The sequence below is a fragment of the Pteronotus mesoamericanus genome, unplaced genomic scaffold (genome assembly GCF_021234165.1).
Source record: "Pteronotus mesoamericanus isolate MK-2021 breed Mesoamerican mustached bat unplaced genomic scaffold, CSHL_Meso_final contig_25, whole genome shotgun sequence".
Lineage (NCBI taxonomy): Eukaryota > Metazoa > Chordata > Mammalia > Chiroptera > Mormoopidae > Pteronotus > Pteronotus mesoamericanus.
The window spans coordinates 10,987,324-11,006,706 of NW_026555105.1; the positions used below are offsets into that span (position 1 = coordinate 10,987,324).

At 48.9% G+C, this 19,383-nt stretch overlaps 1 protein-coding gene across 6 annotated transcripts in view; it reads right to left on the reverse strand.

Annotated features, from left to right (window-relative positions):
• The window catches only part of GDAP1L1 (ganglioside induced differentiation associated protein 1 like 1), a 49,624-nt gene that overhangs the window by 19,354 nt on the left and 10,887 nt on the right, over window positions 1–19,383 (reverse strand). For 2 of the 6 annotated variants that reach the window (XR_008529145.1, XR_008529144.1), the window contains exons 1-3: window positions 11,243–11,467; window positions 2,923–3,115; window positions 1,942–2,115 (exon numbers count right to left, since the gene is read on the reverse strand). Coding sequence is in view for 4 of the 6 variants with exons in the window: in XM_054573715.1 (XP_054429690.1) it covers window positions 1,942–2,115; window positions 2,923–3,115; window positions 11,243–11,422 (547 nt within the window). In the remaining 2 variants the exon portion in view is untranslated. Of the gene's footprint in view, window positions 1–1,941; window positions 2,116–2,922; window positions 3,168–11,242; window positions 11,499–19,383 lie in introns of those variants that run through there. The other 4 variants (XM_054573715.1, XM_054573719.1, XM_054573718.1 and 1 more) reach the window with 4 other exon arrangements.

A 19,383-nucleotide genomic window follows, 5' to 3' on the forward strand; every position in this document is an offset into this window, starting at 1 on the left:
AGCGCTTTGTAAAATGCAGATCCAATCATGTCACTCTCCATCACTCTTTCTCCACTGCTCTTTGGATAAAATTCCAGTTCTGCCAGACCTACTCCCCAGACTCCCACCATGACCTTGCACGGCCCTTGGGCTACTTCAACCACAATGAGCTTCCTTCGGCCCCCAGAACACACCATGCCCTCTCCTGCTCTTGACTCTGAAAGGATTCTCCCTCTCCTTCCCCTTCTAACCCATCCCTGGGCGTTGGTCATCCTCGGATGTTGCTGCATTTCAGAATCCTTCCACGGCCCCAGAGGTTGGGAGAGGCATCTTCTGCAGTCCCGCAGCCTCCTTAGCATAACACTGATTGGTACTAGGTTAAATTTTTTGTAACAGTTTGGTGTTTTGAACAGATTATGCATATATACTTGTTTAAAAATTCAAACAACATTAAGTAACGCACAGTGGAGGGTAAATGTCTCTCCTCTCAATCTGTAGTCCCTTATTTCTACCTTCCCCAATCAAGCACTATTGGCAGCATCTCGTGCCTCCTTCCCAAAATACTCCTTGTTTTTCCAAGCACTTGTGTATCCACTTAACCTCCTTTTAAATATATTGATGATAGCACACTGATGTATTTTTACCTTCCTTTTTTCCACTAATATATCTTAGAGAACATTCCACATGCCTATTGTTTTTTTAACAGCTGCACAGTATTCCATTGTATGAGAGGACTAGAATTTATTTACCCAGGTCCCAAAACAAGGACAGATGGGTTATTTCCAAACTCTTGCTACTAGCACTTATCCTGCGATGAATATCATAGTACATACTTCTTGGTGCACACATCCAAGGATAATCTCCAAGGTCTAGTCCTCTCTGTGTTTAATATAAAGAGCCAGACTGCCCTAGAGAGTTTGTTCAAATGTACTTAGTCCCACACTGCAATTACCTGGCTGCTTGTCTTTCTGCTTTCACAGAACCGTGACCCTGGGGTGATAGAAACTGTGTCTCTCCTCATCGGTCCCCACCCCCTGCCCAGGGCCTGGGTCATAAGAAACCTCATAAATATTGTTGACGGAATGGCATGAGATTGAGTCCCCTTCCCGTCTTCAAATGAATATCAGCCTTATTCTTTTGAGAGGGGGTGAGTATCCATTTACCGGGCACCTATCATCTACTTAGAATCATCATGCTCTGTCTTTATGTAGGATCCCATGGGGTCTGCGCAGAGCCTGGGCAAAAGTCTATAAACACTTGTTGATGGATGCCCTGATTTAATCCAACCCCCATTTACTGGATGCTGGTAACGAACGGATGAACTAGGCTGTGGGCACACCCAGGCTAACAATACATGGGTGATACTTGAATCAGAAATCAGAGATCCCACAGGGGCCTTTCCATATCTGTGAAGCCTTCCTTGGTGACACCAACCTGATGTCACTCAGTGTCCTGGGTCACCAACCACAGTCCAGACCTCCCTGGGCCTCGACCCCAGCTGTCTGGGGCTGGGACCCCTGTGGGGAGGTGTCCCAGTGCCCCATGGATAAGACAAGCCTCTGGGGGGACAGATAGCCTTGTAGCCTCTGTATGGGATGGTAGGACAAAAGTAGGGGGCAGGAGAGGGGACTGAGAGACAGAGAGGGAGAGACATATTCAGTGTGAAACAGGGTGAATGAGATGGAAGGCCAGAGAGAGTGGAAGAGAGAAAGCAAGCAAGAGGTAGAGGCAGGGAGGGGAGAGAGAGAGAAGCACCCAGAGCAAGAGCCCCAGAGATTCACAGAGACAGAAAGGAATAGAGAGGGAGGCAGAGAAGGGAAAAAGTAGAGAAGGAGAGAGAAGAGGAAGAAGGAAAGTAAGAGACACACTAGTGAGAGAGCAAGAGGAGGAGGAGGGAGGACTCCCATTGCAAGGGAGCAGGTGGGCAAAGAACGGGGTCAGCAAGGGGCCCCGGGCACTCACTGCGGATCTCGGCCGTGGCGTACTTGGGGATCATGGAGTCAGTGGTGAGCTCAGGGTGCAGGATACAGCCGTGTGTGTAGGCGTCCATGGGCAGTGCGTCCAGCAGCTCGCGGTACTGCAGCACCCGCGCGTGCTGTGGGCTGCCCACCTCAGGCATCAGGGCCACCACGTTCTCTGTGAGGCACAGCCAGCGGCTGGACCAGGGGTGTGGGCCCTGACTTGGCTACCCGCACCCTGATTCAGAGAGGCCAACTTCTGGCACCCCAACTTCCCTTACCAGGAATTGAACCAGTGACCTTTCACTTTGTGAACAATGCCCAACCAATTAAGTCACACCTGTCAGGGCTCTCCTTGATTTTTAAATGTTGGCAGTTAATTCACATTCATTTTAAACAGTGCATGTCTGGGCTGTAATCCCCTCTCAGCTGCTGCTTTCAGGCTCTGCCATAAGCTGTGAGCTCCTGAACCAGAGCAAGGCCAGAGGGAGGAAGGAAGGAGGGGACATAGAGATCTATGGGGTTCTGGGGTGTTGGCCCTGTTCTTGCCTGCAAGGTTCCAGGCTTTCTGGGCCCATGTGTGTGGGCTTCCTGGGAATCTGTGGCCCTGACTATGCTTACAGGGTCTCAGAGGGCTGGGTTGCTGGTGCCTTGGCATTCCTTGAAGATCTCTATCCTGCCTGTGTGGGCTTAGAAGGCAGTTAGGTCCTGCTCATGCCTGAGGGGCTCCCAAGGGTCTGTGGCCATGCCTGTGACTCTAGACTTCTTGGGGAAGGAAACCATAGCCCCAGAGCCTCAAGGTGGGGGTGGAGTGGGTTCTGGACCATGCTCTTTCCCTGGGGATCTGTGGCTATGTAGCCCTAGGTTCATCTTGGGGGAGGGGGACTGGACCCTGCCCATGGCCCCAGTGGGCTTCCCCGGGCTTCCCAAACATTCAGGACCTCATCTGAGCCTTTAGGGCCCCTGGTGGGTACGGTAGCCATACCTCCTGTGAAGGTGCGTTCCACATAGTCGATGATCTGGTCGTAGTCGCTGATGATGTTGTCACGATGGATGATGACGGGCACCTCCTCACCCAGGTTGAGCCGCATGAACCAGGGCTCCTTGTGCTCGCTCTGTGGCAGGCTCACATCCCGCTCCTCACAGGCCAGGCCCTTCTCTGCGATCACCAGCCGCACCTGCAGGTGCCAGGGTCAGAGCGGGGAAGGCGGGTGGACACACAGGGACACACTGCCCAGGTGGGATGGGGCATGTGGGGAGGGAGGTCAGAGGTCACACACAGGAGGGGACACTGTTTCTTCCAGTCCATCTTTGGGCCCCTAGACGGAAGGGGGGTCTATCTCCCAGGGGCCTACGACCTGGTGGTTACAGGGCTGAGTTTCACAGCTGGACACACCTGGGACAGAATTTCTGGTTCTGCTGTGAGTTTGGGCAGATTCCTTAAACTTTCTAAGCTTCAGTTTCCTTATTTGCAAAATGGAAATATTAATAGTACCAACCCAGTGTCTGGTATATAGATGGCACTCAGTTCACAATTATCATTATCACAAGTGGACTCTCCGCCTGGCCTCCAGGCATGGAGTCAGCCAGGGAATTTGCAGAAATTCTTATCATGATCAGCTATACTTTTCAAATTATTTGAGAAACAAAATGAGGTGAAAAATAATTTGCCAGCATCTGTCAAGCCCTTTACTGTTCCCATTGCCTTCCCATCTGGTTGTTGGATGCTCACAATAGCCTCCCAGAAGAGGGCGGAGGAGGGATGATCTCCCTATTTTTCTTGATGAGAAAACTAAGCCAAGAGAGGGTAAGTAACTTACCCAAAGTCACAGAGCAATTTAGCAGCAGACCTAAACCAACAATGGTTCCTGACTCCCCAACTTGTGCTCTCTGCCCTGGCAGGACTCCTTCCAGGGAGTCCTGGGTCTTCCCCCTCCTTAGTTTTTCCCTATGTTTCTAGAGGGTCCCAGACAAACATTTGAGCTGGTAGAAGCTGATGAAGAACCTTGAGGAAGGGGTATCTCCTGACTGAGCCCAAAACTTCTGAGCTGGGAAACAGCATTCGCCTGGTCCAACTGTCCCCTTCCTGCGGATTGAGGCTCAGAAAGAAGGCTGAATTTATCCAAGGTCCCCCAGCAAAAAGATGGCAACTGATCCACCCCTCCTGAGCACCGACGTCCCTACACACCCAGTTGGAAGCTCTGGGGACAGAGCATCACCAGCCTCCCTCCTGGATGCCAGGAGCTAAAACCCAGCATGGGTTGAAGGAGCAGCACGGGGTCATGTTCGATATGTTAGACTGAGTGCCAGATTGTGCCAGTTCAAATCCCACCTCTAGCACTTACTTGTTGGATAACTTGGCTTTACAAATAGCTTTACATCTGTGTGCCTCAGTTCCCTCACCTATCCAATGCGAGTCCCACTAGCATTTCCCTCAGAGGCCTGTTGTGACAATCAATCCCTGTGGAACAGTGCCTGGAGTATAATAGAGGTAATGTGTCTCAGCTACTTGCATTGGACTAGGTTTTGGAGGCAGACAGACATGGACTTAAAGCCTGGTTCTGCTGTTTATTTGCTGTATGACCTTGGGCAAGTCACTTGACCTCTCTGATCTCCAGCTTCTGTGAAATGAGGAATGTAATCTACTTCTTCAAGGCTGGCTCAAGGTTGAGATGGGATGATGTGGGTAAAGTCCCAGCACAGGAGGTTAATACACGGTGTCTAGCCTCACAATTAACACACACACACACACACACACACACACACACACACACACACACACCACAGACTGCCCACAACCCCTGGTTGATGTCCTAGAGTGCTTCATGCCCCACACTCACAGATGGCATGAACACCCCCTTCTGTTTAATGAACTGTGGGGAGGGCGAGGTACTCGGCACCCAGACTGCCAACACTCGTTCACAGATTCATTTGCTCCTTAGCCAGAAGCAGGTCCTGCCTACGGCACTGGGAGGCAGGCCCTCAGCTCTGCACCGTGGCTCCGCTATGGCAGTCTATGGCAGTGCGGTGTGGCCTTAGAGCTATCACGGCCCCTTCCTGAGCCTCCTCCTTCTCATTAGTAAAACAAGGAAGGGGCTGCAGCCCTGCAGGGAGCTGACACTACATTTAGACCACGCAGGAGACAGGGCCGTGGGAGGGAGCGGCTAGGTCTGTCTGAGCGAGGGAGAGGAACTGTGGCAGAGAGTGAGCACCTGGGGGGTGGCATCTGTTGTGTCTGGGTGTGTGGGTGTGCAAATGTGTGTGCCTGAGCATGAGTGGCAACTGTGTGAATGAGCAAATGTGTGTGCATGTCTGTGTGCGCATATGGGTGCATGAGTGTGGGTGTGTACAGATGAGTGTACCACTGTGAGTATTCAAGTATTGTGTGAGTACATGTGCTTAGTGTGCCTATGAGTGGGTATGCATGGCCGAGAGCACCTGTGTATGTGTACATTTGAGCTCATGGGCAGTAACCATGCCCTGGAGAAGACCCAGAGCAATTGAGGCTGAAGTTTGGCTGCAGCCAAAGCACCCCATTCCCTTCCTGCCTATCCTGGCATCCTCCTGCTTGGGAGATCAGGCTCTGCCCAATCATCCGGCTTCTGGGCCAAGCAGGGCCTCTGAATGGATGGAAAGAAAAGCCAAACCAAGCCTTTGCCCTTGGCAACTCCAGACATTTGGCCTCTGTCCTGGCAGGGCATCTGCCCTGTTCTGACACACAGTGAGGGTGCCAGGTGGGGCGGCTGCCTGGGGAGGGGACTATCTCTAGAGGCGTAAGAGTCCTCTTGGAGCTGCCTCGGGTCATGTCGGCAAGCAGCCAAGGAGACTATCTCCTTTGCTGAGAGGAAGGCCAGAGCCACACACTGTCCTGCGGGGGAGGAGGGTGCAGGAGGGAGCCAGGCTCAGGGGAAGGACATACAGTCACCAAGGCCATCTGCCATCTCTGCCTCCTGGGGGCTTGACCACACTTAGGTGGTGACCGCTTGGTGTGACCAGACATCAACCATCTCTGGGCAAACTACCTTCCCTGTGGGTGCCTGAAATTTACCCACTGATGCTTCATTGTCATGGCCAGGCACTGTCCCTCCTCACTTAAGCCCTTGTTTCTGACACAACTGTCATGAGTTGGTTGGTGTCTCTTCCTAACTATTTAGTTGCTGTGTGACTTCGCAAAACACACTTAGAATCTCTGAGCCTTGGTTTATCTCAAATACTTTAGTTTTAAATTAGTAAATTTTATATTTTAAAGCAGAATCAAATACCTTTTTTTTTTAATGTAACATCTATGGCTTACAAATTTATCAATTTCCAACAGCTATTTAACAAGGGCCTACTCTGTATCAGGTCCTGTCCTAAGTACAGGAGACTCAGCAGTGAACAAGGACGCCTGCCCTCAGAAAGCTGGTGTCTAGTGGGGCCAGACAGATGATGAGCGGTCAGTACAATAGAATATGTCAGAGGATGGTGCGTGCAACAGAGGGAAAGGAAAAATACATCAGGGTACAATTGGGGATGCCAGGGTATCAGGGAGAAAGGGTGACAATTTTAAATAGGGTGATCCACTGGGGTCGGCCTCTTTGAGAGGGTAACCTTGGAGCAAAGGTTTGACTGAAGTGAAGGAGTGGTCCGCACAGGGATCTGTGCAAGACTGTTCCAGGCAGGGGGACAGCCAGTGAAAAAGCCACGTGTGAGGAGGTCAGTGTGGCTGGAGCAGGGTGGGCAGGGGAAAGGAAAGGGGAAGAGGTTAGAAAGGATCATGCACAGGGACGAATAAATGAGACTCCTAGACCCAGGGGTCCATGAGTAAATTCAGAGGGTCCTTGAACTAGGATGGGAAAATTACATGTTTATGTTCAGTAATCGCAAACTGACATTTCGCTTTTTATTTAATTATGAGTGTAGGCGACAAAGCATAGTAGTGTTAGCAGTGCCTGGAATATTGTCACCACTAGGAATCAGATACTTTCACACTTCACCGTTGTGGCAGTTACACTCATCATGACTTCAGCGTCACAGCAGTTATCAGTCCTGCCACTAGATTATATTACATAATGGGTTAATATAGAAACATGTCATTATATAACAAACTTGTTTTAAAAATATATCAATAGCTGCACTTCCATATGATTGGTTTTCCTTCTAAGCTAATAATCTTGTGTATTTTATTTTATTCAATTAAAAGCATTATTCTGAGAAAGGCCCAGAGGCTTCCCCCAATTGATGAGGGATCCATGACCCAAGCAAGGTTAGGATCCCGTGGTAGGGCCTGAGGCCATTATGAGGACTCTGGCTTTTTCCCAGAGGGACCGGAGGAGCCACTGAAGGCTTCTGAGCAGAGCAGTAAGATCAGTTTTTACCTGTGGGCCTCCTGGGGGGCGAGGAAAATGGTCAAGTGCAGCAGTATGGACAGTGCCGGGGGCCAGTGTGCAAGAGCTTGAAAACAAGGCTATGGTGAGCAGTAGAGGTCATTTGCTTCCCTCCAGCCACATCTGGGAAGTGGCTTCTTGGAACCCTGTTCCATGCTGGGTGTCAGGGTTGGTCCACGGTAGGACCCAGACCTGGGCCTCTTACTCCTGGGGGTCGAAGCCTGGGCCAGGGGCTCCCCACAGATACAACCAAGGCAAGGGCAGACCCTGAGAGGGTGGGGGCAACCTTGAACCAGGCCTGCTGCAGAGAGCCAGGAATGGCCCTCAGAAACTCACCCCAGTGGAAATAACAACAGTGATAATAGCTAACTTGTACATAGCACTGTACTAAGACCTTTAAATATATTAACTTATATAATCCTTGCAAAAATCTAATGAGGTGGGTACTAGTATAATGTTCATTTTTCAAAAGAGAAAACAGGCACAGAGATAGTAACCTGCCCAAAGTCACACAGTTAGTAAACAGCAATCTTGTTTTCAAAAAAAAACGGGCTGTGTGAACACAGGACTCTCAGCGGGCTGGGGCACACAGAGGTGCAGCAGTTCTTCCTGCCTGGGGGTGGAGGGAGGCAGGTTGCATCAAACTGAGAACCAGAGAGGGCCAGGACTTCCTTGAGCCAGTGAGTGGGAGTGTCAGCACTAGAATGCTGGTGTCGTGACTCCCTGCACTTTTTGCCCCTCTGAACCTCCCCTCCACAAGGAGAAGGGACTAGGAGCAGGAACAGCCTCAGAAGCACCCTAACATCTACACTATGCAATTAGAGCTTCCTCTGAACCTTGTGGCCCCAAATGATCGCCTGTGATGGTGCCTGAAAGTTCACTATTAGAGTGCGGTTTTTAAAGGCATTGAGGTAAGTGTGTGGCCATGCATATCATTTGATCTTCACAACCCTGTTCATAACCCTTCGCATAGTCCTAAGCATATGACGGAGATGGGAGTTAAGAAAGGTGAAGTCCTGGTCGGGGGCTAAGTTGGTTGCAGCATTGTCCTGTACACCAAAAGGTTGTGGGTTTGATTCCCGGTCAGGGCACATACCTAGGTTGCATGTTCAATCCCCAATCAGGGGGCATACAGGAGGCAACCAACTGATGTTTCTCTCTCACATTCATGTTTCTCTCTCACATCAATGTCTCCCTTTCTCTCTCTCTCTCTCCCCCCCCCCTTTAGAATCAATAAAAGCATGTCCTCAGGTGAGGATTAAAAAAAAAGAAAGGTGAAAATGCTTGCACAAAGTCTCAGATCTAGGCAGTGACAGGGTTGCAAATGTTTAAGTACAGGCACAGTTACTGAGCACTTGCTATGTGCCAGGGGCTGTGCTAGGTGATTTACATGGATACATTTGCTGAATCCTCACAGTGACCCTATCAGGAGGGTGCTAGTAATATTCTCAATTTACAGATGTGATAACTGAGGTATGGAGATTAAGCCACCTGCCCAGGATTACCCAGTTGGACAGTGGTGGAGCTAAGACTGAAGCATGGGCAGCCTGGCCTCAGACTCTGGGCTCTGGGCCCCACATTGTCCTGCTGCCCTCTGATTTTGGAATAGTCTCAGTTGCTCTACAGAGCCACCACTGCTCCTGGGGGTGGGCTATTTTTGCTATTAATAGCTCATGTGCCATTAAGAACAGGCTTCTCACATGCTCCAAGCGGGGAACTGTTCCCTGTGTGCAGGCAAGGGCCCTTCAGGACTGAAGGGATGAGAGGAAACTCACCACTAAGCTCCTACGACGTGCCAGACACTTAACATATGTCCCCGTCCTCTCAATCCCCCAGGAATTCTGCACGGTGCGATGCAAAATTCTCCTTTTATAGATGAGAATATTGAGGCACAGAGGTGAAGTGACTTATCCAAGGTCACACAGCCAGTAGCATTCAAGATGAGACTGGAACCCAGGACTGACTGCAGAGCGCATGCCCTTTCTGCCAGGCTACGCTGCCTCTAGTACTCACCATGGGCCCCTGGGCAGGGGGGAGGCCCTTGCGGGGGAGTCAGGGAGATGCTTACGCTGGCTTGGTCAGAGGCTTGGTCATAAATCGGGTTGCAGTCTCTGCATCTCTGCATCTCTGACTACAGGGCCACTTTAACCCTGAGCTCAGACTGAACAGAAAATGTTCCATGTGGGGGAGGGCAGGGGGTTCTCCCAGGGGATGGTAATGAGAAGTGTCATCCCTCTGCCTCCCATCCAGTCCCCACCACTGGGGCCTGGCTCCTGAGGTTCTGGGTGGGGAGGAGATTCTAACATCTGGAGGTCAGGCTGATTCACTTCCAGGCCCCCAACCCCCAACAACTTGCACAGAACCTGACACACAGTAGGTATTCAATACATATATGTAAAATTTACAGACAAGTCCCAGTGTGACTTAGTTAACCTGACCTCTCCTCAACCCAGCACTTTAACGACACCATAACACCCATTGTTAACAGAGACTCGACTGCACGCCAGGCACTGCCATCAGCCCTTTTTTGGGCATCATCTCATTTCACCATCACAATAGTCCTCTGAGGAAGATACTGCCATTAGCTCCATTTTACAGATTATAATACTGAGGTAGTTGGACAGGCAAAGTGACCCAGCCAAAGCCCCATAGTAAGTTATTGGGGAAGATGGCAATCCCACTGGCCATTGCTGGCCTCAGAGTCTATACCCTAAAGTGGAATTATTCAAAAGGAGACCGCTGGACCAGCTTCATCAGCATCACTTGCTAGCGGGTTAGAAATGCAGCACCTTGGGCCCCATGCCAGAATACTGAGTCAGAGTCTCTGGGGTGGGACCCAGCAGTCTGTGCTTTAACCACGATCATGCAGTGATTGCAATGCACGATCAAGTTTGAGTAGCGCTGGTCTAGTACAGTAAGTTACACCGCCTCTTCAGCAACCCTCACAGCAGCCCTCACAGGGGCTGGAATTAGAAGTAGCTATTATTATCATCCCATTTTCCAGAATATAAAACTGAGCCTGGACCAAGACTCAAATCCAAATCTTATGGTTCCAAGGCCCCTTCTCTTTACAGAATCCGTTTCTCCATTTGGAAACTGAGTGAATGGAACAAGAGGATCTTCCAGGGACAGGCCATGGGTCCCGAATGCTGGGCCCTGGCCATGGTGCTGAATCCGTGCCCCCGCCTCCGCACAGGACAGCCGGGCCGCGTGAGAGGCTGCGCCGCTGGAGGGAAGCACTCCTGTCTTACAGGCGCAGTGCCGGGCCTCGCCCCCAGAAGCGGGAACCCCAATAACTCAGCATCAGGCTGTATTCCCAACTGACCCCCAGCTCCTCTGAGTCTGAGAAGTGACCGAGAGGCCATATTGTGCCTTTAAGAGTAAAACACAGTCTCACGTCTGGGCTGGTCTAAGAAGAGTTAACTCCTTCCTTCTACAGTAAGGGGGTTGGGGATAGGGGGGCTGGAGAAGGATCTTTCAAGCCAGAAGAAGGCCCCCAGCCATGCAGAGGGGCGGAGGAGCTGAGACCTGAAGGCCTGTGGTTTCCGGGACAGCCGCTCGGAGGGCGGGCTACGGAAGCTGGCACCTGGACCCGAGGAAGCGCTCCTCCTCCCTCCAACAGGCCGCCTTCCCAGCAATGCCCATTCCCTTCCCTTTGCCTTTGTCTCTCTCCTCAGCCCTCCAACAGGCTGGGTCTTTCTGGGAGGAAAAGAGGATGGATATTCCTAGAACTGGAGACGGTGCTCCTGGGGCCGAACACAGGGCCAGTCACCTCCAGGGAGAGCAGCACGGCGTCTCCGGTCCTCCGGCCCCGAAACCCCGGATTCCACCCTCCAGTCTTCCATTGGGTCTTCAAACCCCTTAAGCCCTCCGGGATCCCCTCCCCCAAGCCTCCTAGCCACCGGGCCCATCCGGTTCCCCTGCTTTCTCTGGCTATACCTTCTGGGAGCTGAAGGACTGGGTCCAGTGGTACAGAACCAGGCTCTCCTTGGGCCAATGGGCGGGGCTGGCCGCCTCAGGCGCGTCGGGGGCCTCCGCAGGCTTGGCCGCATCGCTCTCCAGCGCCGAGATGGGCCACCAGCTGCAGTTGGTGGGGGTCAGGTTGTTGGGGGTCGCCATGACAGCCCGGAATCCGAGGGCGTAAAGAAGGAGGCTTCGGTGCGGCTGGCTCTCTCTCGCCCAGCATCACATGGCCTCGCGCAGCCTGCCCCTCTCCTTCGCTCCCTCCCGCCCCTCTCCGTGAATGTCATTTCTCACTGGGCGAGTGGGGGAGGGAGCGCGGGGATCCCGGGAGGTCCTTCCCTCCTCCTCCCCTTGGCCCGCCCCTGACCTGTGCTAGACAAGCGACCAGTCCTCTCTGTCGCGTTCCGTGGAAGGGTGCGTGGAGCCGTGGGGAAGTGGGCCATGCCCCCCAGGTGGCTCCTATCTGGCCAGATCCCCGCCGATGATTTCACCATTGTAAACGCGTTCTGCCTCTCGATCTGCTAAGCAGCAAGTATTTCTTTAGGACAACTAGTTATAGAGATCTATTCCTTTTATAAATTAGTGTCTGGAAATAACTTGTCTTTCTATGAAGCTCTTATTTCCTAACTTTTCTCTTGAAAAACATTTAAGAGCAGAAGGGAACAAACTATGGTTTATTGTGCACCCAGGCACTGTTCTAAAGGCTTTACAAGTATCTACTCATTTATCCCACACAACAATCCTATTAGTCTCATTTTACAGAGGAGAAAACTGAGGTACAAAGAGGCTAAGTGACCTTGCCCAAGGTCACCTGGCTGGTAAGTGGAGGAACTGAGATTTAAACCCAGGCTGTCTGGCCCCCAAGTCTAGTCCAATATGCTCTTAGCCATAAAGTCAGGACAACACATAAGCAGCAGCACAGCAAGCATTTATCAACCCAAGCACTTTACATGCATCACCTCACTTCATCTGCATAATAATCATTTTTCCCAGATTAAGGTGAAGCTCAGAGGTGTAAATCATTGGTCCAAGGTCACATCTTCACCCCAGGAAACTGACGCATAACTAGAGGGTCCCAAAGAAAGCCTGTAAGCCTTTGCTGTCACACAGTTTATCCCAAACATTCATGAAAACTTTCCATAAACTTCCTTAATTTACCCTTGCTTCCCTTGCTATAAATACTGCTTTAATTTATTTACCATTGAGCAAATGGATGCACCAGGAAAATAAGCTGCTTAGTTTCCACCGCGCCCCCGACCCCACCGAATCATGCTACCGAGCACTTCTGGCCACGTCACCCTCCAGACTGATAAGCATGGCTCTTGAGGAATCAGCGGCCTCCCTTCTATCACGTAACAAAAGTTCTGTGGCCCGTGGGTTCTTCTTTTTCCTTTGGCTGCCAAGGGAGCTTGGAGCGACATTTTCTGTTAAGTCCCAGTTGCCACATTAAGCCTCCCTCACTTAGCAAATTCTCTTTTTCAATGTGTCTTCGTGTTCACAGTTTGTGCAAAGAAGGATATGCTGTGTCTTGAGGGAAAATTCAAATGTCTGTGAATTCAGAGGAGTAAGACCTTAGCAATTTGATCACGGTAGAAAATCTGTCCCCTATCTGTGACTTTAGCCTGAAGTATCCAAGAAGCCAGACTCAGCAGTCACACTCAATGTGCATTCATCCCCTCAACAAATGTTTACTAGGCACTTCAATGGCACAAGATATATAGTGATAAATAAATAGACACTGATCTGTACTTTGTATTTTTCACTTAGTAATACATCTTGTAAAGAGTTTCCTATCAGCACAGGTCCACCCCATACTTGGTAACAGGCTACACGCTGTATAGATGCACCATAATAAATTTAACAACTCCTATTAATAGCCATATATGCTGTTTCTAATCTTTTGTTATAAAACAATGCTGCAGTGAATATACTTATTCAAATATATATTTGCGCACATGTTTGAGAATAATCTGTATGATAAATTCCTAGAAATGGAATTGCTGGATCAAAGAGTATGTGTGTGCCCAAGTTCCATCTGAAGAGGCTGTCCCAATTTATACTCCCCCCTAACAGTCTATAAACTGCCCATTTCCCTACACCCTTGCCAATACAGCATATTTTTAAACATTTTTTTGAACCTTTGGGTGAAAAATGGTATCTCAGTTTTTACTTGTTTTTGCCATTATAAAAATTTTCAAACATATGAAATAACAAACAAAATAGCTCAGTGTACACCCACGTATCCATCATCTAGATATAATCATTCTTAAAAATTTGCCATATTTTTTTAATTTGGGGGACAGGGTTTGAAGTATTTTGAAACAACTCATAGGCATCATGGTATTTCACACACTAACTACTTCAGTATTACTTCATATCTAATACAGATTATTTTCTTACATAAAACAACATTTTTCACATTAAAATTAACAATAAGGCCCTAATATCTAGTTTATATTCAAATTTCTCCAGTTCTACCATTTATGTCTTCATAGCTGGTTTCAATCAAGATCCAATTAAGGACCATGCAATAACTTCTTTTGTTACACCTTAAGTCTCTAGAATGGTCCTCACTCTTTTTAAATGTTTTCCCATAACACTGACTGGTGAAGGGACTGGCCAGCTGTCTTGTACAATGTTCCACTTTGGGATTTGTCTGATCGGTCATTGTTGTGTCCTTTGACTTCTCTGCCTTGTATTTCCTATAAACTGGTACTTAGATCTAAGCCAGGTGGTGAAAGACAAATGATCTCACCTATAATTGGAACCTAATCAACAAAACAAGCCAGGGAAATAGAGCCAAGAGACATGGAAATAAAGAACAAACTGACAGTGACCAGAGGGGAGGGAGACGGGGGATAACAAGGGGAAGAAGGGAAAGGGTCAAGGAACATGTAGAAAGGACCCACGGACAAAGAGAAGGGGGCTGGAGGGAGGGAAGGATTTAAAGTGGAAGGTGGGCGGTGGGTAGGGCAGGGGAGAGTAATGGGGGGGAATGGGGACGACTATAATTGAAAAACAAAAAATTTTTTAAAAAGATAGATTCAGGTTAAACATTTTGGGGGCAATAATTTAACACTTCATGGGTGGTCTGTGCACTTCATTTTGCCTTACATCAGGAGGCCCATAATATCCTGTTGTCCCATTACTTATGATGCCAAGTTTGATTACTGGGTTAGGGTAGTAACCACATCTCTCCTCTGTCCATTTGTCCTCTTCCCACCAGAACTTTGTGGGTATCCAATCCCTCACCCATTGATGGTCCTTGAATGAATTAACTATCAGGGATTATAAAATGATAGTTTCCAATTTTGTCTTTTCATTTGCATTTATCAGCTGGCATTTTTTATTTGAATTTCATTAATTATGAGTGAAGCTGACCATCCTTTCAAATGCATAAACGCCATTTAAATTTCTTTCCCAGCAAACTATCTGTGTTTTCCAAGGGGGCCTGGGCGATACAGCACTGTGTGACGAGTGCTGTGACTGGGGAGGACAGGGGTTGCGGTGGAGCTGCAAAGGGACATGCAGCTTGCCCTGCCTCTGCAGGTGCTGAGGGTGTGGGGAAGGCTTTCAGGATGCAGCGGCTCTCACAGGGGTTTCCCTGAAGCAGATCCTGAGACAAGAATTTAAGGGCAAGCAGTCACTTTGGGAGATAAGGGAAACCCTGGGACATGAGACAGGAAAGACAGCCAAGGAAGATGTGTTATCAAGCAAGCTGGCACTGTAAGCGGCTGGAGCTTAATCACACAGGGAAATTCTGAGGCCAACGTAAAACACCTTGGTGGTATCCCACCCGAGGAGGAAGAGAGCTGGGGTGTTTATATACCCAGCCCCATCAGTCATCGCTCTAGGATTGCTCCCGGGAGAGTGGTAACTCCCCAGCACTTCAGGCCTGTCCTGCAGTTGGCAGAGTGGGTTCCAGTGACCGTACACCACCCCTCGACAGGCAATAAATATGGGTGCTAATGTCAACACCTGACAGATGGGAAAGCAGGCTCAGAAAACATGAAAATGCTTGACCCAAAAGCAGCAGAGCTGGGGACCAGATCCAGGGCTATGTGATCCCAATACACCTGAGCCCTTTTCTCCTCATACCACTGCCTCCATATTGCAGATGCTGAAATGATCACAGACACAGGTGGGGTGAGGGTGGGTGATATCCTTCAGCCTGTAAGGATCATTATGGAGGCTTTGCTTCCAGAGAAAGACTTATGGACAGAGAGATGGTTCTCCTGGGAGTCAGAAGGTACCTGAAGGAATTCACTGTGAAAAATCCTAATGACCAATGCATCTAATTTCTACATCTATCTGTAGAATTTCTGTTTCTACAGGGGCCTGCTGACTGAGGAAGCTACAGAGACCAGAGAGCCATAATGTGAGGTCAAGCACCTAGGTACAAACCCACAGGCCATGGTGAGGCCAAGAGTTTGAGCCCCATCTTTTGGGGACAGCTGCTCCTGGCCCCAGTCAATAGCTATTCTGGGTTTTCAAGAAACTGGGAATCCAGATATTTGTTTTGAAATTGCTCATTTTAAAGTCTGTTGATACATTTTTAAAAATTGGGCATAACAAAACGTATTTGTGGGTTGGATCTAAGCCCTTACATGGTCAGTTTGTAGCCTCTACTTCAGATCATTTAATTTTTGCCACAATCCTGAAGGCAATAGGTTAGTTAGCACAGCACTGTGACAAGTAAACTGCCCAACCACAACAGCTTTACACCAAAGCTTATTTTTCAATCACATAAAGTCCAATTAGCAACCTGTGGGGGAGGAACAGGGAGTTCCATCAACCTTTCCATGTGGCCTCCCAGATTACCCAGACACTGATATCCAATAGTCATTGATATCCAACAGGCAGAGAGTGAACAAAGAGAGCAGAGGACCGTGTAAACACTCCTCACTCTGCCCATGTTGCCTTGGCCAGAAGTCAAGTCCTGTGGCTGCCCCCCCCCCATCCCCCGCCGCCCTGACCCTGCACAAAGGCTAATGGGAGCTGGGAAGTGTAGTCCTTGGCCTGCGGCAGCGCTTTCCCACAACTCTGTCCTATGGGGTAGCACACAGATTTCTGGGGGGTGCTCTCCCATCTCTGCCTCATGCAGTGATTATCATCTCCATTTTACAGTTGAAGAAATAAATTTCAGAGAGGCTAAGCGAGCTGTGAGAAGTCACACAGTCAGGAGCAGTTTTTCCGAGTCCAATCCAGGGACATTTCTTCTACCTCAGCGATTCCTAAACTTGCTCTCTCATAAGAATCAGTTCCATCACTTGCGGCACATACAGGTTCCTGGACCTTGCCTCTGAGTCAGGGAAGAGTATGGTAACCCATATTTCCATCAAGAATCCCAAATGATTCTTATATCAGGCTCTACACCAGGGGCCGTACCTTAGAAATATCTGGGGAGCTTTGTGAAATGCTAATCTCCTGGCCCCAACCCCTAGAAATTCTGACATCAACATTTTATAAAACTTCCAGGTGACCGGGGACTGTGTATGCAGCCAGGACTCAGAACCACTGCCTCTGCCCCCAACCACCGCATGGTTGTCGAGTCACCTGAAAGAGGTTTCCAAACTAAAGCAACAAGAGAGAAAGAAAGGGATGGAGAAGAACAGGGAGAGAGAGGGGGAAACATGGGGAGGGAGAGAGACAAAGAGTTATCAGTGAGTGAGTCTCTACCCGGGGAATCAATATTTAAAAAAACTCTTCAAATGATTCTAATCTGCAGTCTGGGTGGAGACCTACTGAATAAATGGACCAGAAGATTCTTAACCAGTATCCTTGAGTAAGCTAAACTTTCTGTATTTTTAAAGTACCTCAAGGGATTGTGATACCACTGTCCTAAGGCTCTGCTGCTACTCAGAGGGTGGTCTAAAGTATCAGTACAACACTGGGAACTGGTAAGAAATGCAGAATCTCAGGCCCTACCCTAGACCTGCTGCATCAGAATCCACAGTATAAAAAGACCCTTGGAGATCAGCACACACCTTAGTGTGAGAGGTCCTGCTCTAAGGCACACAGGCTCTTTCTGGGAGGACAGCAGATCAGGGCTGGCTCATGTTATCTCCCTCTCCACCCACCTCTTGAAGCTGTAAAACCTTTTCAAGTGTCACCAGCACTGTTGGTCCTCAGAGGTCTGGGCCTCACTGCCCCCCATGCTGTGGCATTCTGTTCGCAGATACTTTGTCGGAGGGTGTGGGCATATGCATCGTTTGATGAATCAACAGTGGGCTTGTAGGCCTTTCCTGCTGGGGAAGGACAATCCAGACGCTGCGTATTGACTTGAGGACCGGACTGGGTGCTTCACCTGAATATCTTAAGATCTGCAGGTTGGAGAGGATGGACAGACTTATTTTGTGAAGTTCTGGGGCCAATCAGAGGAAGCTGGGGAGGGGAGGGGGTTACAGTTTAATATAAGGAACAGTTTCAAACAGGGGTGGTAAGCTCCCTGTCCTCTAAGGAGAACCAGCAGAAATGGAGTGGCCTTCATACAGGGGCTCTGGATTGGATATGAGCTGGAAAGAGGCCTCCACTCAAGGTTGAAACATGCAGGCCCCTTAAAGCAGGGAGGCTGGGTCAAAGAGTGAGAAGAGCATGGGGAGTGGGAGAATTTAGGAGTCTACTGAGCCAATCACTCATGAAGGCAGTTTGGTTAACCACAAGCTATTGTTTGTACATGAAATAATTTCCATGTTGGTCTCCACTAGTTTGAAAGCTCAGTGAGGTCAGTCGCGGAGCTACCTTGTAGAGTTCATACTGTAGAGTCTGACATGTTACACTATCTGCCCAGTATGTATTTGTTGATTTAAATGTAAATAGCTGAAATGAGCATTAATCCCTTGTCTGTCTCTCACTGGTATTTTTTGTGCAATATAGGGGAATTAAGCATACTTTTGTGCCCTTTAAAGCATTTTGGTCGGTTGTTCCTATTGCCCATTTTTTTCTTCCTGTTTTCTCATGAACTTCTAATTCCTCATCATCCAATTTACATCTGCACAACACCTTTTGTAATGGCTAACAACTAAAGTATCCTAAATGGCCCATGAAAAGGGGTTTATTAAGTCATCCAGGGGCTCTCTCCCGCCAAAGCCCACCCATCCATCAATCCAAATTAAGAACCTCTCATCTGGACAGATCCCAGTAAGATGCCAACAGCATGGTTTCTGAGTGGGTGGAGTTATGGGCATTCTCTATGGACTACTTTTTGCTTACTGTATCTTTCTTTTTTCTGTTCTGAGCATCTACTACTTTTGAATAGGAAAAACTAATCAACAGGAGTGGATTGTTTCTAAACCCTATTTTTTTATTTATTGGTTTTGGTGGGGGGAGAGAGATGGAGAGGGAGACATCAATATGTTGTTCCACTTATCTATGCATTCATTGGTCAGTTCTTGTATGTGCCCCGATGGGATCAAACCTGCAACCTCGGCATGTTGAGACTATGCCCTTACCAACTCAGCTATCTGGTCAGGGCCTCTAAACTCTATTTTAAATCTCCAAACCATTGTAGCCAGCTTTATATAATTGGCAACATTTTTATTTGAGAAAACTGGACATTGACAACAGAGTGAATGCTCTCAAGTACCAGGTAGCAAGGAAGCTGAAGCCCAAAGAAGTAAAGTGATCTATCTGTCCCAGGGTACACAGCATGGCAGGAGCAGGACTCAAGCCCTGACCTGCAGACTTGTGTTCTTTCTTGCTATCACTCCCTTCTCTCCTTCCCACTGTGAACCCCTTTCTGCTTTCTCTCTCACCCAGCAATGCAAGGATGTCTCAAGCATTCATGGCCTCACAGACTGAACACTCCATTCCACTGACATTTCTGTGGATTCCAGAGTGGAGACAGCTTCTAGACCAGGCAGGCAGCCTCCACATGTGCCTCTGTTTACTGAAAAACCAGAGCGGGCTGTAGATCCAATGCACAGAACTGCTGGCAGAAGTTCTGTTCCAGGGCCAGGAGCTGTCTTCCTACTTTGAGAGCCTGCTATTGGGCAATTTGCCAATGTTGTAGGCAAGTCCATGCCACTTCAATTACATGGGACATTTTCTTAAGAATATCCAGGTATTACTGACAAGTCTTCCGTGAACACTTCCTCCAGGCTGGTCCTGCCTTGCTC